The sequence below is a fragment of the Myotis myotis genome, unplaced genomic scaffold (assembly GCF_014108235.1).
Source record: "Myotis myotis isolate mMyoMyo1 unplaced genomic scaffold, mMyoMyo1.p scaffold_m19_p_1, whole genome shotgun sequence".
NCBI classification, from domain to species: domain Eukaryota; kingdom Metazoa; phylum Chordata; class Mammalia; order Chiroptera; family Vespertilionidae; genus Myotis; species Myotis myotis.
In genome coordinates, this window is record NW_023416313.1 from 91,055,975 (window position 1) to 91,079,112 (window position 23,138).

The 23,138-nt window shown below is 38.9% G+C and overlaps 1 protein-coding gene across 1 annotated transcript in view; it reads right to left on the reverse strand.

Moving 5' to 3' along the window:
- The window catches only part of MYO3A (myosin IIIA), a 235,615-nt gene that overhangs the window by 99,986 nt on the left and 112,491 nt on the right, over positions 1 to 23,138 (reverse strand). The window contains exons 10-16 of the mRNA XM_036344863.1: positions 21,148 to 21,247; positions 18,918 to 19,034; positions 17,580 to 17,684; positions 17,391 to 17,474; positions 12,852 to 13,054; positions 10,838 to 10,936; positions 10,636 to 10,750 (exon numbers count right to left, since the gene is read on the reverse strand). Of these exons, the coding sequence (XP_036200756.1) occupies positions 10,636 to 10,750; positions 10,838 to 10,936; positions 12,852 to 13,054; positions 17,391 to 17,474; positions 17,580 to 17,684; positions 18,918 to 19,034; positions 21,148 to 21,247 (823 nt within the window). The remainder of the gene's footprint in view (positions 1 to 10,635; positions 10,751 to 10,837; positions 10,937 to 12,851; positions 13,055 to 17,390; positions 17,475 to 17,579; positions 17,685 to 18,917; positions 19,035 to 21,147; positions 21,248 to 23,138) is intronic.

Consider the following 23,138-nt stretch of genomic DNA (forward strand, 5'->3'; position numbering starts at 1 on the left):
TGTTAGCATCACTATGCCCTGGGATACGGCAAGTGACTATGGGTGGGGACACACTGGGGAGAACCCTTAGGCTCCAGAATAAGACGGTCACCCTGCAGACCACAGTGTCAGACTAACAGACCCAGCTGGCATGGATCCAAGGATGCCCTCTTCTTTCATTCATTTTAGAGGTGAGCATGGCATCTTTTTCTCAGTGAATGCTTAAAATATTTTATGAATGTAGATGTAAATGAGGAGCTCCCCTCAGAGCAAGTAGAAATAGCTAAATCATTAGGCCACAGAGAAAGCTATCCATGCAAAACTTAACTTTTGACATTAATATGGTCATTTCCATATATGTTCCTTTTCCTTGAGTTCATCTTAAAAGTGAGGTTGTATGTGTGGATATAGTTAAGGAAGAAAATTCAAAAGAACCCAGTACCAAAATCAAAGAGTATATGTATCTAAAGAATAGGTAGGAGTTCAACAATAAAGATTTTTTAAAAAAATAAAATAAAACAAATACCTGACAAGGTAAAATAAATAATAAAGAAATATGTTCCTTCAAAAAAAAAAAAAAAAAAAAAAAAAAAAAAAAGAAGAATAGGTAGGAGGCCCTGAAGGCATTTTGTCACGAAGTCTATGGCAATTCTAGGTGTCATTCCAACTACGTTCATGGTGCAGTGAGGAATAGGAAAGAGAGAAAATCCTTTATTGCTTTCTTATTTTGCTGCATTTATTTTAGCCCAGCTCCTATACTCAACAAAAAATAATTATCTCATCCACTCCAACATTCCAAGTCAAGATAAAAGCTGAATATGAAAAATATCTTCAGGAATATTTATTCATTCATATATAACATATACGTTCAATGAATATATAAATATATTTGTTGAATGAATCCTCACCAGCATTTGATGTCAGTATTTTAGAGTTTGGCTATTCTAATAGGTGTGTTGTGGTATTTCATTGTTGTTATAGTCATTTCTGCTGCTGGACTTAAAGATCCTGAAGATGAGGAGCTATGTCTGGTCCTCAGATCCTATTTAATCTCTGGCCTACTGTCTTCCACATGGTCAGCAATGGCTCAGGGTTTGTGTAATCAAAGAGTAAGTATGCTTCTTATGGTAGACTAGAGGCCCAGTGCATGACATTTGTACAATGTGGGGGCGGGGGGTCCCTCAGACTGCTGGCTTAGGCCCGCACTCCTGGGGGAAGTGGGACTAAGCTGGCATTTGGACATCCCCCAAGGGGTCCTTAGCACTAAGAAGCAGGGAACTCGCCTCCTGGCTGAGTGGCACTCCCCCTGTGGGAGCACACTGACCACCAGGGGGCAGCTCCTGCATTGAGCACCTGCCCCCTGGTGGTCAGTGCACATCATAGCAACCATTCGTTCCACTGTTCAGTTGATTTGCATATTAGAGTTTTATTATATAGGATAATCAATGCCATTGTGGGGGAAAAGCCAGGGAAAGTAGGATGAATATATCTTCTTGTGGTTCTTTATAAAATATAGGATGTATCTGATTTATAAAACATAATATTCCAAAAGTTTCTTTGTTAAGTGACTTTGAGACATGGAGCACAATGCTGTAAGACAAAGCACCTTCCTTCCTGATGGCTTTATCAGCCTCAGGTGTGACCTGCTCAGAAGGAGAAAGGAACATGTCCATAACAGAGCATACCACACTCACAATCTAACTGAAATAAAAGGTAGAAAATAACGCTATCAAATTATATTAAAAATAAACTAAAAATAATTTGATGAATAAGAATAGATCCAGAGACAAATGGTAGGGGACGGGGGGTGGTTAGAGAGCAACCAAAGGACTTGTATACATGCATATCAGCATAACCAATGGACATAGACACTGGGGCGGTGGGGGCTTGCCCAGGGTGGGAATGGCTGGGGGGAAGGAGGTCAATTGGGGAAAAAGGAGATATATGTAAAACTTTAGACAATAAAAAAATAAAATAAATTAAAAAAACTAAAACTACATTCTCAAACAAAATGATATAGAATTCATGAGTAATAATTATTTCTGAGCTTGACACTATCCAATCTGTCTTCCACACAGCTGTCACAGGGATTCTCCCAGCAGGCAAATCAGATCATCTTAAGTCCCCAATTAACATCCTTCAACGGCCCCTATTTCCTTAAAGATAAATTTCCAACTCCTTCCAAGGCATAAAAACAAGAAGGTTCGGATCTTCCGGTGCTTCTGCACCTTCATTTCCAGCTACTTTTCTCTCACACATTTTTCAGCCAGGCAAACTCCTTTAGGTCCCCAAATTCCACATTATTTTCATACTTTAGTTCCAGTTCACATTATTCTTGTCCCCATTATTTTTTAAATTTTATTTTTCAGTTACAATTTATATTTAATATTATTTTGTTTTCATTTCCAGTGTACAGCATGGTGGTTAGACAATCCTTTACTTTAAAAATTGTCCCCCCCCCACCCAATAATTGTTGTACCCACCTGGCACCATACATAATTATTATAATTTTATTGACTATATTCCCTATGCTGTATTTTATATCCTCATGACTATTTTTTAACTGCCAATTTGTACTTCTTTTCTTAAAAAAATATATTTTATTGATTTCAGAGAGGAAGGGAGAGGGAGAGATAGAAACATCAATGATCAATCGGCTGCCTCCTGCATGCCCCCCACTGGGGACCGAACCCGCCACCTGGGCATGTGCCCTTGACCAGAATCGAACCTGGGACCTCTCAGTCCACAGGCCAATGTTCCATCCACTGAACCAAACCAGCCAGGGCCCAATTTGTACTTCTTAATCCCTTCACCTTTTTCACTCAGTCCCCCAGACCCCCTACTCCTCTGGCAACCATCAGCCTATTCTCTGCATCTATGGATCTGTTTCAATTTTGTTTATTTTTTTCTTTAGATTCCAAATATTGTTTTCCTCTGACTTATTTAATTTAGCATAATACCCTCTAGGTCCATTCATACTGTCACAAATGGTAAGATTTTATTATTTATTAGGGCCAAGGGATATTCCATTGTATATATGTACTACATTTTCTTTATCCACTCATCTAATGATAGACACTTAGGTTGCTTCCATATCTTGGCTATCTCTACTAATAAAAGGGTAATATGCTAACTAGACCGGATCAACTGGACATCTTCCGGACATCTGACTTCCTTCCGGACAAAGCCATAGTGGTGGGGGCTGAGGCAGAGGCGGTTAGGGGTGATCAGGCCAGCAGGGGAGCAAGCAGTTAGGGGCAATAAGGCTGCAGAGGAGAAAACAGTTAGGGGCGATTAGGCTGGCAGGGGAGCAAGCAGTTAGGAGTGAGATCATGCTGGCGTGGGGGAGCAAGCAGTTAGGGGCAAGATCAGGTCAGCAGGGGAGGGCAGTTGGAGGCGATCAGGCCGGCAGGGAAGTAGTTAGGCGGTGATCAGGCTGGCTGGGAGTGGTATGGGGCGATCAGGTGGGCAGGCAGAGGCAGTTAGGGGCGATCAGGCAGGCAGGGAGGCAAGTGGTTAGGAGCCAGCAGTCTTGGATTGTGAACTGGCAGTCAAACGTCCCCCAAGGGGTCCCAGATTGGAAAGGGTGCAGGCCAGGCTGAGAGGCCGCCCCCTCTCTCCCTTGCATGTATTTCATGCACTGAGCCTCTAGTTGTAAATAATGCTGCAATGAACATAGGAGGCCATACTTTCTTTTGAATTAGTGTTTTTGCACTTCTCTGAATAAATTCCTAGAAGTGGAATCACTGGGTTAGGAGGTAGTTCCATTTCTAATTTTTTGAGAAAGCTCCATACTGTTTTCTACAGTGGCTGCACCAGTCTGCACTCCCACTTGACAGTGTTTGAGGAGGTCTCCATTTTCTCCACATCATCACAAACACTTGTCATTTGTGGATTCATTGATGATCACCGTTCTGACAGGTGTGGGGTGGTATTTCCTTGTGTTTTTAATTTGTATTTCTCTGACAATTAGTGACATTGAGCCTCTTTTTACATATCTATTGGCCATCTATTTGTCCTCTCTGGAGACGCGATGATTCAGGTGCTTTGCCCATTTTTAAATTTTGTCCTCATTCTTTTATTTTTTTTAATCCTCACCCAATGCTATGTCTTTATTGATTTTTAGATAGAGGAAGAAAGAGAGAAAGAAACAGATTTGAGAGAGAAACATAGATCGGTAGCCTCTCTCATGCACCCTAACCAGGACTTGACCCTTTACCTTTTGGTGCACAGGATGATGGTCCAACCAACTGAGCCAACTGGCCAGGGCTTGTCCCCATTCTTTTCACATACTTTCTTCTTACAACTTATTGACCAAAACTTCATGTTTCTGTATTGTTTTAATCATGTAATTAACTACATTTTATTGAAGCTTTGCCCTGTGTATGTTTCTTCTATCAGATGATAAACAGAGACTGTGAGTAGTTCATATCCCTGATTCTAGCACAGGGCTTGGCACACAGCTGGCACTCAGACATGCTTGTCAAACTGTTTTCTTTTGCATCAGTCAAGTGACAGGAAAATTTCCTTCACTTTCAAGACAATTTCTCTCTTATTTACCTTGAAGTCTTTCACTCTATGCTCCTCAGTGTTTGCTCATCTTCCTCAGATTTTTTTTAAAATTCTAGCTGTCTACCTTTATGGTCATAGGCTTTGCATCCTGAGTGAGTAGTCAGATTTTATGAGAACAGCAAGACCATACTAAGCCAAGCTGTTTTCTTCCAAAAGCCAATTAATTCCTCTAAGTGGTAGAGTCTTCTCATTGGATAATGCATGATCCCCTTTCTCTGCTGTTGTTTTGGGAATGGAAGTTACACCCCAGTTGGATGGACTGAGTTTGGTACAGCATCCTTCTGGTGACATGTACCATGTCCTTTCTTAAAGCCTCAACCCATACTTGTTGCTTAACTGAAATCCATTCAAGAGAGGAGTGAGAAAGGTGACAACATATAGATCTCAATGTAGGTCGGTGTCACCATGGGCTGTGATATTAGCCCAGGCTTGGGGATATGGCACTACCCATTCCAGTCATGGGAAAGCCAAGATGCTGATGCTACTATTGAGAAAGAACAGAGAAGGCAGGATGGGGAGGAGCAGGCTGGGGCCATTAGTACAGGACCAGATGCTATCAGAGACCATACACCAGGCAAATAGGAGTGGGTGGGCTCTGTGATCAGCATTTGCAGATGTTTAAAGCGATATTAATACTTCTATATGCTTAGGCTGATTTTTGCAGATACCTAAAGCAATAAAATGACACGAACAGTCTGCAAAGATTAGAATGAAATTAATAGCCCGCGATTTGAGTCATAGATAGCGAGAGTAGAAAGTGACTCAGAAATAAACCACTTCTCTGCCCTCCTTTTACTGATAAAGTTAGAGCTGAGAGGTTAGTTATTGGTCTAAAGATACACAGCCAGAGACAAGCAGTGCCAAGGACTTTAACTCACAGATATGACTCATTAGTATAGAATTACTTTTATTTTAAATAACTGGCTTTCTTGGTCCTGTCGTTCCATTCAAGTCATCAATGTTGGTTGAATTATAAAACTGTAGAATTATAACTTATTTTATGTGTTTGAATGAAGACAACTAGGCACCAAATGATTATTTTTAAATTATCAAATGAATACATGCACCTCCCACGCTGACCAAAACAATTTTTATAAATGAAGTATTTCACAGAAATTCAACACTTTGTGTCATGCTTTAAAATACTTAAAACATTTTTTTTTCAAGAATATTATTTGATCTTAATTAAAGTCATAACTGGTAATCCAGGGAAAATGTACCAGATTGTGATTTTAGACTATCACAAAAAAGATAAGCAAAATTAAAGGAGAAAAAAAAACCCAACACACATCCTCATCTTAGATATAAGACATATGACTTTCTACAAAGAAGCAAAAATTCCTGCCATGAGGTGGCAAAAATTGCCTCGAAATGAGTTGACTCATAAAACTACTAATAATTTATTTTAAAATTATGGCAGGAAAATGACATAGGAAATCACATTGTTTGAAAAATTTTGGGGTCTTACATTTTGTTATTTTTTGAGACTACCCCATTTTGATTTTGCTGAACAAAAAACGTACAAAGGACACAAACTGTGGGTGCTGTCAACACCAATCAGAGAAACATCAGGGTATAAAAACAGAGAAAGAGAGACTTTATATAGGAGAATGACCACAACTGTGCTACAGAAAACTGTGAAGGCAGCAAGCTGTGCTCAGAGGATGTGAGAATCAGGCCACTTCACTTGATATTGAAGTTGTCTCTTCCCTAAATGGAATTGAAGCAGCTACAGACAAAGGACAAATCCAAGCAAGCCAGTGGGAAAGCAAAACAAACAAACAAACAACAAAAAACGGGAGTGGATTTCATTCTACTGCTTCCAAACTGTGTCACTCTGCCCTGTGAAGGCAACCCCTGCTTTAGGTGGGAGACCACCACATCGCAGGAGACTCATCTTGAACCAGACTACATCTTCACAAAATATGAGCAGTGACTGTGCTTCAGCTTCAGAAACAGCTGTTATATTTCCCTTTATCGTAAGCTGAATGTTCAGCTGTTCAAGAAACAGAGTATGTTGACATTTGGAATAAACAGTTTTAAATAAAAGAAATCTATTTGTCAGTGGATGCTAACTGTAAGACTGGTTTCATTTAATGCTACTAAACATTGCTCTACCAAGCAAGAGAAAGGAGTTGAACCAAATATAAATGAAACATTGCCTCTAATGAGGGGGGCTTAGAAGTAAACAGACCAATTAAAAATGATTCATTGCTTCTAAGATAGCAACCTTTGGGGGAGGGAATTGGTAAGAAGGTCAGCTCTTCTGATGACAAAAAGCAGGCAAAAAAAGTACATTGAGGCCCAGAGCCTGGTAAGAGCACGAGCTGCTTGCTTGGTGTACAGGATGCTTCAGTTTGGAGGGTGTGCTGAGTTCCAATCACCCTCTCCTGTTCTCTCCTCACCACGCCAACAAGAGTCAGACTACAGTCCTAAGGAGCATCTACCACTAGCAACATTCATCTTAAGACCAAGGACTGGAGAAAAGGTGAATGCTGTTGGGTGGTTTTTTTATTTATTCACTTTACCCCTAAACTGGATCCTCCTAGTGCTTACATCAATGGCCTCCGCAGGTGTAAGGTGTGGGTGAGGACAGGGCTAGGTAGAGCCTCGTTGGAAAAGGGATGCAGCAGGAGGGGAGGAGCCAGATTTGAATTTGAATTTTGTCCAGGGGAAGTGAAGATGCACCTGGAAGAGGCCACACCCAGGAAAGGATTGGTGTCCACACAAAGTTAGGATTAAACCAATTAGTGTAACATGCCAGGCTGTGGAGCAGCAAATATTCTATTTTTACTCCTCATGCAGCTAACCTATGGTTAATGTCATGCTGAAACACTTAGGGGAGGACAAGGTCTTGGTTCTTTGAACCAGAATGAGAGCAAAAGACCCAGATAATCATTGACGATGCTTGGGACATCAGAATAGAATATAAGAATTAGACTATGTCTGGAACAGTTTGGCGTGTGTGGAATCTTCTGGAGTGTCTCCCATAACTGTCTGAAATCTCTGGGTGGTGATCACATGTCACATGGAATTTGGCTAAAACTCATGCCTTTTGAGTCAATGACTTCCTCTCCCAGAGCTGAACCAATTACAGCCACGTTTAATTCATCTATTTCATTTGGAAATGTATTAGGGTTATCTCTGTTTCCCAATGATACAGTTCAGACCTGCTTCCCAAAAGGTAGTTAGGTAAGGTTAATAGCACAGTTTTCATCCTAACATGATGTCCACCACCTCATGGCATATGCACACCACTCTACTCTTTACATGAGAGATCCACAATGAGTTCTACAAGCTTAGTAATCTCCTAATTGTCCAACTCCTAGTCAGTCCCCATCATTTTCCTCCCAACTCTCCAGCAAAGGCTACTACTGGTCAAGCAAATTCTTCTGTCCTCATACATCTATCCATTCATCCTACCAACCCTTGTTGCTGACCCTTCCTCCTTCCTCCTTTCTCCTTCCTCCTTCCTCCTCCTCCTCCTCCTTCTTTTTCTTCTTCTTTTTTATAAAGATGGAATAGGGGAATGAGATTCATATACTGGCCACTTTAAAAACCAGGCTTCTCTTTGCTAGGAAATTTTTTTACAGTAACATATTACAGCTAAGAGCAGAGTGTGAAAGATTCCCCATAACCTTCAGAAATCTATGAAACAATGGATTCTTTGTTCCACTTGACAGCCTAAAAGCTACTTAATGCAGCAATAGAGAGAAAGGTCCAATCATCTTTATTCTGCCCAGAGAGCACAGAACCAGTGAGTTTCCTGATTTGAGTTGCAGTTAACTGGTTATAGAGTGACAGCCTGAGTCATAAGCTGAAAGTTCAAGATAGGGTCCATAAATCTACACAGAGAATGCATCATTCAGGGATTAGACTGGTCAAGTTGGAGCCTTAACTTCTAAACCAGAAAAGTTACCTTACTTTTCAGCTCAAGACTTCCTGTGAGTAGATTATTTGACTAAGAATGTATTCAACCTTGGCTTGTCATTGAGTCTACAATATTGTTTCCCACTTGTCTATATAATTCACAGTGTGCTGACAAAAACTGAGAACTCTTTGGAGAAGTCATGGCAATAATTCCTCTCTGGTCTCAAGAGGAGTTATTTCTCTTTAGGTCCCCTCAACTTCTCACTCCCATCTCTATACAACCAATTAATTCATCTAGAAATAGTAGCAATGTTTATTTACATCTCTAAGAGGGACTCTAAGTTGTGGGGCTATAAAGCAGCCAGGCAGGAGTCTCCCCATCAAATCTGAATTCCTTGTGGCTATGGAGGATGACCACACTAGAAAAATTAACTCTAATAGGTGAAATGTTTCCTGATGGACAAAGATTATCCTGACTTACCTAAACACCTCCTTGTATGCAGGGCCCTCATTTCTAGTCAAGAAGATATACAAATGATCAATCAGTACAAGAAAAGAAGTTCAGTATCATAAGCCATTATGGAAATGCAAATGCAAGCCACTAGGGAAATGCAAATCCAAGCCACTCCATACCCACCAGGATGGCTATGATAAAAAAGACATACTAAGTGTTGGGGAGGAGATGGAGAAATTGGAACCTTCATACACTGCTGGTTGAAATGTAAGACTGCACAGCTGCTTTGGAAAAGTCTGGCAGTTCCTCAAAAGATTAAACATAGTGTTACTTTATGACCCAGTAGTCCCACTCATAGTTATACACCAAAGAGAAATAAATTAAAAACTTATGTCCACATAAAAAATGTACACCAATGTTCACAGCACTATTCATAATGGCCCCCAAAGAGAAGCAACCTAAATGTCCCTGAACTGATGAATGGATAAATAACACAAGGTATAGCCATAAAATGAAATATTATCCGATCTAATAATAGACAAACATGGTAATTGACCGTACCTTCGCTACACCTCCCATTGGCCAATCAGCGCGATATGCAAATTAACCACCAACAAAGATGGCGGCTAATTTGCATACTGCAGGCAGGGTGGGACAGTGCCATCCCGCCTGCCCTGCCGCCATCTGGGCCTGCTATCTGTGACCTGGGGCGGCGGGCATCTGTGTGCGACCCGAACCGGGGTGGCTGGGTGGTGCAGCAGCGATCGGCCGGCCCACCCAGGAGTCCCATGTGCGACCCGACCCGGGGCGGCACCCCAACCCCCCGATTGGCCCTGCCGTGTGCGTGACCCAGGGTGGCGCCCCAACCACCGGATCGGCCCTGCCTTGTGCACGACCTGGGGAGGCGGGACAGGCACTGAGGGATTGGGTCTTCCATCTGCCACCCAGGGAGTGGCCTAAGCCAGCAGGTGGTTATCTCCCGAGGGCATTGTGAGAGGGCACAAATGGGGCTGAGGGACACCCCTCCCCCTCCCCCCCTGCCAGTGCACAAATTTTTGTGCACTGGGCCTCTAGTTCAACAATAAAAATAAGTAAAGTAATGATACATGCTACAAAATGAATGAAGCTTGAAAGTGTTATAGCAAATGAGAGAAACCAGTCTCAAAGGATGACATATGGCATCACTCTATGTAAAATGTCCAGAAGAAAGAGATTGATAGTGATGGAAGGCAAAGGTTGGATGGGAATGCAGAGGCACTGCTCATAGCATGTTTTTTTTGGGGTGAAAATTTTAAAACGTGAAAATATTCTAAAAATGATGATGGTGATGGATGCAGACCCCTGTGAATATACTACAAGCATTAAAATGTACTTTAATATGGCTGACTTGTATGGCATATGAATTATGTTAATAAACTTGTTCTAAAAAGACTGAACTAAAAAGAGCATGTAATATAATCACATTTATGCATTTATATAAAATTTAATATATGCAGGAGATGCAAATATATGTAAAATAAAAGATTAAGAATAAAACGAAACTCAATTATATCTTAAGGCCATTGTTTCCTTATCCATAAAGTAAATATCATAATTCTAGTCATTTCATAAGGTTATCTGAGTAACTAAAAGGATGACCCATGTAAAACCACTTAGCACGTTGCTTGCCATGCATTAATCACTCCATAAATGCTAACTCTTGCAATTAGTGATGATAAAAAGATATTTCCTAATGGGGTTCAAATGTCGTTCATACTCACCTCCATTGTAAAACCTATGACTTTGAAACATTGCTCAATTAATTCATATTGAGATTTATAGAAACTATTATTCATCATGTCCTGTACTGTTCTGAGGTGGTCATTTTGTAGGTATCTGAAAATATATGAAAGAATGGGTAAAATCTAATATTAATTGGAAAGGAAAAGTGTTATTTATGAAACATACAAGCTGCTGAATTACCTAGGAGGCTTGTTTTCAGGCAATTTGTAATGGGCTAGTTTCTTCTTTTCAGCTAAACCAGCATAGATGTAGTAAAAAACATGGAAGTTTTTTTCTCCACTGAAAAAAATAACATTTTCAATAAGGTGGTTAGTAAGAATAATTCTTTAGGGCAGCTAGAAAAAACTTAATTCATAGCATGCTTAATATATAATCCTAATTGTGCAATTTCCTAGCATTTATCCTACGATATTTTAGTAAGCATTCACGACAAAAATTAATTTTATGGTTACAAACCCAGGGCATCATTGCATAGCTCCAGAGTTTACTGGATGTGATGATGCTTCACAGAGCCCACTGTGACTGGTGCCCTCTGACATTGTGCAACATTGTGCATCTAAATCTCAAAACTTTGCCTCTTAGGTAGACTTTACTCAAATGCTTGAAGGAGAGAGTCTTACACAGTTATGAGAGCAGTACAAATTGTTACAAGAACCAGTAAACCTTCACATCTGCATAAGACCCTGAGGTGCCTCTGGGTTTAGATAGCAAAGGACACCCATGCATGTCCATTAAGTTCTGGGCACGGGGCACACATCAATAATAGCAGCAGCTATTTACTGAACATCTTCAATGTTCATGTCTGTGCTAGATGTTATTGTAATCTTCTGGCTTACACTGATGGGTTCTTACTATGTCTTATTCACTGTGCAAATACCTGACAGGCATTATCTTAATGGACAGGTAGGACCAATGCTATTTCCATTTTGAAGATGAAAAATTGAAGTGCAGAGAGGTCAAATATTTCAAATCATACACACAGTAAGTTCCAGAACCAAGATCCTAGAAGATTCTTTAAAATTTAATTATCTTATCCAGAGAGGACCAACATGCCATAGAGCCACAATTAAAAACCATATTTGTCTAATATTCTTCCTTCCATATTTTGAATTGAGGACCAAAGGCTAATTTTCCACACTGAGGACTGAGCTCAGGAGCTGGAGTCCGGGCAACTTATATTCACAGTTTACTCACCTTTGAAGGCATTTATATCTATACTAATAAAAGGGTAATATGCTAATTAGACTGGGAGACCTTCCAGGAGACCTTCCGGACGTTCTTCTGGACAAAGCCATGGTGGTGGGGCCAAGATAGAGGTGGTTAGGAGCCAAGAGGGGAGGGCAGTTGTGGGTGATCAGGCTGGCAGGGGGGCCAGGCCAGAGGGGAGGGCAGGTGGGGGTGAGCAGGCAGGCAGGGGGGCAGTTGGGGGTGAGCAGGCTGGCAGGGGGGACAGTTGGGGATGATCAGGCTGGCGGGGGGGGCAGTTGGGGGCAAGCAGGCTGGTGGTGGGAGCAGTTGGGGGCGAGCAGGCTGGCAGGCAGAGTGGTTAGGGGCAATCAGGTGGGCAGGCAGGTGAGCAGTTAGGAGCTAGCAGTCCCGGATTGTGAGAGGGATGTCCGACTGCCTAAACTGGCAGTCGGACATCCTTCGAGGGGAGGATTGCAGGCCGGGCTGTGGGACACCCCCCACCATTCCCCCCGTGCACGAATTTCATGCACCGGGCCACTAGTTAAATAATAATGTGCTAATAGATAATAAGAGCTTGTGTTCCCATGAAGTTAACATATGACAATTTACTACAATCTAGATATGTTTAGCATAAAACCAACAAAAAATGGAAGACTCTAACTTGCCACACTTTAAAAATCTATATAAATGGACAGAGTGGACATCTGATGTTGTGACTACAGTTTCCTCTTAAAAATAGCAAACAAATGTTTTAGAATCATTAGGCCAGAACAGAAATTTTGTTACTCAGCTACAAACTGCCAAAAGGAACACACATGCCACTTATGACTTGTACACCATTGAAGGCACAGTTTTAGATCACAGGTACACATTTGTCACTAATGAAACATATGTTGCTTATGACATGCCTGCCACCTACAACACGTGTGCTGCTTGGGGCACATGTGTCGCTTGTGACTGGTGTGTCTTTTATGACATGTTTCTTTGCCTGTTTCTCAGAACTTACAGGGCTTGGTGGATAACTCGGGATTTCTCCAGAAGGTACTCATAAATCTGTGCTCCCACCACAGCTCCAGAAGAGGTGAATTTCATTTCTAAATATTTTCCAAATCGACTAGAATTGTCATTGATAATGGTGCACGCATTGCCAAAGGCTTCCACCAAATTGTTCACTTGTAAAATCTTCTCTTGAAGGGTTATGTTATTAGCCTATGGAAAATGTCAAGATATATTTTAAATGTATAAAATTAATTTTGTATATAATTTTCTTCTTTGATAAGCACTTTTTGCAGATATAAATGTATCTGAGCATATTCTTAGTGTACTGTCAGACATTACGGTCTGCCTATTTCTCCCCTCCCATATGTGCATTCACCCACTTGCTTCCTTAGAGGGGCTAAGAGACCTTCTGTACTTTTTTCTATTCAAACATAGGTCCACTCTGTACCTAACTTACCAACATAATTTACGCATTCTGAGGTATACTTCTTACTTAGTTATTCTCCTCTACCTGCCCAAGCCCCCATCCAAATGTTCCCCAAAGCCTGAAACATTATCTTGCTTCCATGGAAGCTGCTAAATCTGTAACTAAGGGAATTAAGATAATTTGCAAATTTGAAAGTAGAGGAAAGGGAGCAATTGTGAAAACCGAGGACATCTTAGAAGTGTAGTTGCAGGGAGTGGAAGTCAGTGGAGGCCCACCTGCCTGTCCCTGTATTTGTCCCTACCCCACCTCACCTTCTGTCCTCAAACTTTTTTGTTCTTTATCACTTTACTTGAAATATCATCAAGTAGAAATTTATTTGGATTAAAAGCCAACCTCTGTTAGAAAAGCATCCTCTACTCTGTGTTTCAGTCATTCATGTCTTGGTAGAAATTTGGATCAAGTAGATGGTGTGCAGTGTAATACCTTGTTGAGCTTGGCTGTGCTAAAGGTATGGAAATTTTATATGTTAGGGAGAGGAGCAGTAGGTGTTTCTGGGACATAGCCTACAGGGGAATGTAGGAAGGTTGGAGGGGGCATTCACAGTGAGATTTTAAGAGCATATTAGGACTTTGGGTATTTTCTAAAAGAGGCAATAAATGCTGAGAGAAGAGTGTAACAAGAATTGAAACAAATGTGGCTCGATTGAAACAAACAGGGCTGGCCTTGCATCCACGAAAAAGGTGAGGAAACATCTTCATCCACCTATAATAAATATCAGTGCTCTGGTAAGTAAGGTTTTGCATATTACAAATAAATATTCAATCCACCAAATACCCAATATTTGTATGTGATCAAACTTTATCAAGGAAATAAGTAAAAGACATGATCAAGTCTGATAAGGTTAGGGTTCTGAGGTGTGTGTGTATGTGTGTGAGACCATACCCAATTAATATTAAATAATATGTTCAGATCTGGAACAAGATAAAGAGATTAGATGAACAAGTTTGCTTCCATCTACAAAACAACATTCCATTATTGATAAGGACCTCTATCCACCCCACAAATGAACAATGGGGCCCTGGCTGGTTTGGCTCAGAGGATAGAGGGTAGGCATACAGACTAAAGGGTCCCAGGTTTGATTCTGGTCAAGGGCACATACCTCGGTTGCAGGCTCCTCCCCAGCCGAGGCCCTGGTCGGGGGTTATGCAGGAGGCAACCAATCGATGTGTTTTTCTCACATCGATGTTTCTCTCTGTCTTTCCCTCTCTCTTCCACTCTCCCTAAAAATCAATGGAAAAATATTCTCAGGTGAGGATTAACAAGAAAGAATAGGAAAGGCCCTTTTATTACAAATACTTGAATAAATTAATTCAGCTGTTCAATTCTTCTATGCCAGGATAATATGCTGTGTTTCACCACCCTTCTCCCTCAAAAATTACATCTAATTTCACTGTACTTAAAACCTTTAGAATGATACTTCTCCTAGTTGTAAAGAGAGAGAAAGTGGTGGGCTAGGGCCGTGGTCGGCAAACTGCGGCTCGCAAGCCACATGCGGCTCTTTGGCCCCTTGAGTGTGGCTCTTCCTAAGCCTTAGGAGTACCCTAATTAAGTTAATATGAGTGTACCTACTTATATAGTTTAAGTTTAAAAAATTTGGCTCTCAAAAGAAATTTCAATCGTTGTACTGTTGATATTTGGCTCTGTTGACTAATGAGTTTGCCGACCACTGGGCTAGGGGGATAGGGAAGGGGTTGAGATGATAGCCCTGATATAGCACTATCTGCCTGGTCTCTTCTGGCTCTTCCAGTCTTTCAGGGTTACAAGTCTGATTAGTAGAGGTAATAGCAATCCATTGGGCAAAGTATATTTCTGTTCCATACCAATACACATGATTGAAAATATTAAAACAAGTTAATTGATTTTTTTTTAATCCTCACCTAAGGATATGTTTTCCATTGCTTTTCAGAGAGAGTGGAATTGAGGGAAGAGGAAGGGGTAAGGGAGGGAGAGAGAGAGAGAGAGAGAGAGAGAGAGAGAGAGAGAGAGAGAGAGAGGCATCGAGGTGAGAGATACACATCGACTTGGGGTGGGGAGTGAACCCAAAACTGAGGTATGTGTTCTTGACTGAGAATCGAACCTGTGACCTTTAGGAACACCAGCCAGGGCTTATTTTTAATAGGAACATGGAATTTTTTCAACTCATTATGTTGAAAAGGAACTATACTCAATTAGGCAGTTGTTTTGACCTTTTAACAGAGAGGTTAGCGGTTAGGTCTGGTCTTATATACTAGTACACAATACTTTATTACACAAAATTCTATAATCACAGTGATCACAAATTTTTAATATGACTCTAGTTTTAACTATGTAGATCATAATAAAATTTTCATACTGATAGGTTGTGCACAATGATTTTTAAACTATTAAGACTAATAAGAACACATAATTCTTGGCCTATCTCATTTCAAGGGCTGTACCTAAAAAAATCAAACCAAGTCTCTATCATCAACTTTCCTTTTTAAAAATTAAGATAATTTACATAAAGTAACATTCACCCTTTATGGTGTAAAGTTCTGAAATTTTTTTTACATATTTAATCATATAACCCCCATTAAAATCCACACATAAAACAATTCCCCCCCCCCCAATTGCATCATTACCCTTTGTAGTCAATACCTCTCACCATCCCTGGCCTGTGATAATAACTGATCTGTTTCTGTCCCTATAATTTTAAATATGCAAGAATGGCATATAAATTGAGTCATTCAATATGTACTCTTCTGAACCCGGCTTCTTTGAATTAGCATAATGCACTTGAAATTTATCCAAATCTCATCTAATAAGATTCATACATTGCTTGTAACAGTGTTTTTTATTTTTGCTTTTTTCATTGATTTTAGAAAGAGAGAGGAAGGGGGGGGAGGGGGAGAGAGAGGGGGAGAGGGAGAGAGAGAGAGAGAGAGAGAGAGAGAGAGAGAGAGAAAGAGAGAGACTTGTTCCATTTATTTATAAGTTCATTGGCTGATTCTCGTATGTGCCCTAACCAGGAATCAAACCTGCAACCTTGGAATATAGGGACAATGCTCTAACCAACTGAGTTTCCTGGCTGGCCAGGTATGTAACAATATTCTTTCATTCGTTTTTTTAATTATTTGATTTCTTATTATTGAGTCTTAAGGGTTTTTAAACATATATCTTAAGGATACAGTCTTTATTAGATATGTGACATGCAAATAGTTTCTTTGAGTCTGTAGCTTGTGGTTTCACTTTCATAACAATGCCATTCAGAGAACAGAAATTCTTAATTTTGGCAAAATCCAATTTTTTCCTTTATGGGTTATGCTTTTTATTACATCTAACAACTATTGCAGCTTCACAGTAAGTCTCAAAATCAGGTAATATTAACCCCCAATTTTGTTCTTTTTGGAAATTATTTGCTTATTATAGATCATCTGCCTTTCCATATAAATTTTTGTTTCAGCCTGTCAATCTCTACCAAAAAACATCCTGTTGGGCTTTTTATTAAAATTGATTTGAATATACAGATCAATTTGTGGAAAATTGACATGTCAATAACATGGAGACTTTTTATCCATGAACATGGTAAATCTCTCCACTTATTTAGGTCTTTTTTATTTCTTTTACCAACTTTTCTACTTTTCAGAATACAACTCTTGCATATGTTTTATAGGGGTTAGACTGAAATAGTTCATGTGTTTTGGTGCAATTGCAAATTTAAAATGTCAACTTGTAATTGATAATTGCTGGTATGTATGTATGATATATAAATACAATTGGTTTTTGTAATATTGACTCCTCTTTGATGTGCTAGTAAGAAAAGGAGAGAAAGTAAATAAAGCATTCAGTGACTGTATTGGGGCTAAAAAGAGAAAATCACATTTATAAAGCTTTGCAACTAAGAAGAAGATGAGTTAGAATATCTCCAAAACAGAGCATATGCTTTTTAGTATATTGTTTGTTATATTTTAAATTCACAAAGGATAACAATTGTGTTTTATAATTTTATTATTAAACTAGTGAATATTAATCTAATCAGTTATATTACGCTCTGATATGTAACAAATATTTCTATTAGGACAGATAAAAAATCAACTGTACCTTTCCGAGCACGGTCAGCTGCTGAACTAAAAGATGAGCACTTTCCGTCTTTCCAGCACCACTTTCCCCAGAAATAACAATGCACTGTACAGTGAGACAAGGAAGCTGTAAGACCACTTTATCCTCACAAAATTCAGCTGACACACAAGAAGCTAATAGGGGAGTTTCTAAGAATGTGAGACTCCTTACCTGATCTGAATTATATGTTACCATCGACTGGTAGCCTAAGTCAGCCACTGCAAAAATGTGAGGAGGGTTGGCAGTTCTCTTTGCTCCAATATAGAGTTTGGAATGCTAAGGATTTAAAAAAATCACATTTTATAAAGCTTTTGGTTTTTTTTTTTCTTTCATCCCTAGATTATTTACAGGTACAGCTCCAATTTTTAAAGCACAACATAAGCAAAAATAGAGTTTCATACCAAAAAAACATTACACACATTTTACACACACACTTAGATATATGCAGAATTCATGCAAAATTATGTAGAATAAAAAAGTCTGACACTAAATAGCCCAGAAATATGATAGCACAATATGCTATAACATCACTCTGGCAGTGGGATTTGAAAGAAGACTCTTGGTAGTGCATACCACTCCAAAACAGAAGTTAAGGTTTAAAATTATTATTATTTCTTTAAGTAAAAAGACAATTTACAAATAAAACAATAGGGATCATTTTGTTGACTATTCCTTGGATATAATGTCTGAAATATGCTCACCACTTTTTTTTTCTTTCACATAATTTTACATACATTTTCTCACTTGATTTGTCCAAGATCATATAGTTAATTGATAGCAGAATTTGCACTAAAGCTCAAATTACCTGAAACTCAGGTCAAGGTTCACATATTTACCATTCTTCTTGTAAATTTTAAAGTGATAGGGGATGACAGAATTATGTATTTTTCACATATAAAAAATAACTCTTAGGCACAGTATTAAGTAATTTTTTGGAGTACACAAATAGTTAGAAGAGAATGGGTCCAATTAAAAATGGCCTCATTTAATTCCAGAATACTATTCTATACTTAAACCATTAGGGGTTGAAAAAATGGATAATTATATATTCATAGTCATACAACACACAGGTCTGATATTAAAAACGAATCAATATGTCCAAAGAATTTGTAAACTCACAATTACAAGTGTTATAGCCATTAAGTATATTACCTATATAAATAATGTAATTATAACTTTAATTCTCCGATGCTTGGATCAGAGGTAGATATTGAGCAGACACTGTTTTAGATACCTGTGTATTGTTATGATACACAGTATAGACTAGTTATCAATAACTATAGGTAAGTAACATTCTGCCACATACTTTTGGGGAAAGGAAGACCACATATAGCATCCAGATTAAAAATTCATCTTCTATTTTTCCCTATCTCTATGTTGCACAATAATTATTTAACTGTTTGTTCAAGGTAATGAATAAAATGTTCCTTGGAATAATTTAAATTAATTTCAATATCTGAATAGTATAATTATTAGTACAAATAAGAGAATGCAAAGCACACAATTTACCTCTTTGGAATAAAGACCCAGACTCTGGAAAGGGTTAAGAGCAAGGAGTATGTCTCCCACATAGATATAAATCTGATCTCTGGAATAACACTTCTCAAGTTGCTCAGAGACTGTATGCTATAATAAAATAAAAGTAATTTATTTTTCTTAAAAATCATTTATGGTCAATTACAATGTAAAAAACAAACAATAATAAATAAAATATTTGGAATCTGGGCCAAGGCTCTAGAAAGAAATAGACAGATTGACAGTAAGACGTGTAACATTTGGTCATCAACTACCCTTTCACTGGACAGGCATTTTCTTTGGTTCTGAGAGCCATAGAGGGATGTCATTGTTACCTGTGTTTTCCAAAGGGAAAATCTGATATTGCAGATAGACTAGTGGCCTGGTGTATGGATTCATGCACTGGTGGGGATGTGTGGCCTGTGGGGATCTGCCACTGTGGGAGCGCACTGACCATCAGGGGGCAGCTCATGCATTGAGCGTCTGCCCCATGGTAGTCAGTGCGTGCCATAGGGCTTTTATATATATAGATCAGTGGTTCTCAACCTTCGCTGCACATTAGAATCACCTGGGAATCTTTTTAAAATCCTGACTTCTGGGCCTCATCCTCCGGAAATTTTGTTTCTTTGTTATGGGGTGGGGCCACAACATTAGTAACAAAGAAACATAATTTCCGGAGGATGAGGCCCAGAAGTCAGGATTTTAAAAAGATTCCCAGGTGATTCTAATGTGCAGCCAAGGTTGAGAACCACTGAGGTAGATGATGCTTTCAAGGAAATAAGTAAATGCAGATGATGAAATAAAGAGAAAAAACACTAAAAAAGAAAAGGGAAGATACAGTGAACATAATATAATGCCAAATTGAGATTATTCAGTGGCTCTGTGGAATGGTCTAGCCTTTTGCTTAGACATTTGGCTTTATGAGGCAGAATGCAACAGTCTTGTGATTGTGGAGGTAAGAAGGGTGGGTGAAGGTGGAAGAGGGCATAGAGGAAATAAATGGTGATGGAAACAATAAAGTAAAGGAAAATAAAAAATATTAGAAAAGTAACTTTCATAAGTTATGAGTATATGGTATCAATTTTAATAGTGTCATTAAAATAGTATATGACATAAGAGAACAAAAGTTCTTAGGTTAAAAAAAAAGACAAAAAGAAAGCACATACAATAAAAGCAACAACAACAACAACAACAACAACAAAAAACAACCACAAACCCTGTGTTTAACATAAGTCAGCACTATGATACCAAGGCCCCCCTTATAATCCTCGAGCCTAGAAATTCCCGTCTTGGAAAATCTGATACATAAGGTTTCGTAAAGGTTTTGGCAATCTCTGACTTGCAAACACTGTCTGATTACATGATGTTTGATATTCGCAAGAGAGATTATTTTGAGTTGTTTACGCAACCCTAAATTTACCAAATGACTACTTCTGTTGAGAAAATGTCTCCTGATTTGTTGCATTTCTGAGCAAAATGATCAGGCATGTATCAGAAGTATTTAAAAAACAAAAATCTGTTGATCAAGCAGGATAGAGATCCCAACCTTTCACTGAAAAGGAACCATTCATTTCTCTAATGATCTGATTATCTGGAGTAAAGGGCGATGAAAGGAAAGGAGGCTGAAACTGCAATTTACTGGCTTGGATTTATACCTACACAGAGATGTTTGATCTATTTCCGACATCCCTGGGATAAGTAAGGAGTTTCAAGCAGAATGCAATGCCCTAAAAGGTTAGCCCTGTGAGAGCTGGGGAGCTGAGGACCCAAAAGGGGGACAACTCATGGTAGTAACAGGCTGTTGAGGTAACGTGGAGACCTCGAGGCACTGCCACTGAGAGGGGGACAGGAGAGGATAAGGGGAAGGAAGCCACATGAAGGTGGTAGGAGACAACTTTCTGACCTCAGTAAATCATCCCTTTGAAACTTACAGAAAGAATTAAGGGGAAGAAGAGTCTGTGTCCTGTAAGCAATTCATCCAGTGGAAACTCACACCTTTGCAAGTTGAATATCAAAAACAGGAAAAAAATCGACACCAGGCTGGAGCTATGCGGAAATGTGGCTCACATGTATTCAAGCTGAAGACAGGAGATAGAATCAGGAAGCCAAGAGGCGCAGGAAGCATGAGAGGCACAGATATTATTCAAACAACCTCCTGATCACATCAATCCTATGAATTAAAATAATCTAGAATGTTTACATTTGATTAAACTGGGTTCCTTACCTCATCCAAAACTTCTAGGGTTGCTAAATCATCTACATCCTTCAGACTGGAAATTAAAGGTCTGCTGAAGTTACTTTTCTTGGTGTGAATACGTTCATGTCTGTGGAGCAATACAAAAAGAAAAACCCTTGCTGATCTGAGAACTTATTATTGATCATAGTGGAAGTAAGTTTTAGATTCAGATGAGACTGAAAAAATTACATGCAGCTAATTTATTAAATTCAACGATAGCAATTTTATCAGAAAATAACCTATTGTATTTGATCTGTTTGCTTGTCTTCTCCATTGGAAAAATGCTAACATGTCAAACCTCATGGATGATAAAGAGTTCACTATTCCTATCAAGAACTATCCTGCATATAATTTGCTTTAATGTTTCCTCTAAATTCTGTGAGTGATTTAATCTGCTACAAAGTGGTGAGTCAGAGAAATTTGAATTCATTAAATTTCCAATTTTGTCTGAAGTAGTACTAGGCCATCGGTGCTCAAGAAATACTAATTTCAGTTTATTTTTTTATTTAATTAAATGAATTGGGGTGACGCTGATTAATAGGATCATATAGGTTTCAATCATACATTTCTATGATATAAGATCTGTATATTGCACTGCGTGCCCAGCACTCATAGTCAAATCATCTTCCATCACCATATATTAGACACCCTTTACCCCCTCTTAACCCTTTTCCTCTGGCAACCACCACACTGCTGTTATTTCCACGGGTTTCAATTTTATATCCCACATATGAATGAAATCATATGGTTCTTAGCTTTCTGACTGACTTATTTCACTTAGCACAATATTCTCAAGGCCCATCCATGTTGTTGCAAATGTCACTATTTTATCTTTTCTTATGGCTGAGTAGTACTCCATTGTGTATATGTATCACATCTTCTTTATCCAGTCCTTTATCACAGGACACTTTGGTTGTTTCCATATCTTGGCCACTGTGAATATGCTGCAATGAACATAGGGTTATATATCTCTTTGCAAATATATGTTTTTAAGGTTTGGGGGTATATAACAAGGAGGGCGATTGCTGGGTCATATGGTAACTCTATTCTTAAGATTTTGAGGAATTCCAGACTGCTTTCCATAGTGGTTGTACCAGTCTACATTCCCACCAGCAGTGAACGAGGGTTCCCTTTTCTCCACAACCTCTCCAATACTTGTTATTACTTGTCTTGTTGATGATGGCCACTCTAACAGATGGGAGGTGGTATCTCATTGTCATTTTGATTTGCATTTCCCTAGTAGATAGTCAAGTTGGACATCTTTTCATATATCTGTTGGCCGTTCATATGTCTTTTTGGGAGAGGTGTCTGTTCAGGTCTTCTGCCCATTTTCAAATTGGGTTGTTTGTTTGTTTTTTTGGTGTTGAGTTTTATTAGTTCTTTATAAATTTTGAATATTAAACCTTTGTCAAAGCTATTGTTTGCAAATATCATCTCCCATTCATTCAGCTGCCCCTTTCGTTTTGTTGTTGTTGTGTAGAAGCTTTTAAGTTTGATATACTCAAATAATGGTAATTTTAAAAATTATTACTCAGCAAAATTTAAGAGGAGTACAAAAAATAAACCACAAGGTGGATTTTCAAAAGGTTAAATGTATATAGAAAATTGATTTAAAACATTAGGAAGTTTATTTTCAAAGGAAAACATCTCAGCCACTTTCACCTACGGCATAAGAATCTTGATTTGACATGAAAGCTGGAGAAAAAGTTGCTGAGATAAACACAAGGGTTTATTTAAACTTTGTTGAACATAAAATTATCACTCACTTTATTCTGAGCAAAACTGTATTTTCAATGTTTATTTTTGGACATACTTTTAAGCATCTGAATTTGTCTATAGTAACAGGGAAAAGAATAAATAGATTATGAGGATCAACAAGAATCATACCCCTCACTCACGAACGTTAATGCTTTCTCACTGCTAGAGACTTGTGTCTATTAATAAACTGTCCTCGCCTCCATCTGTGCCCAGCCCGGCTT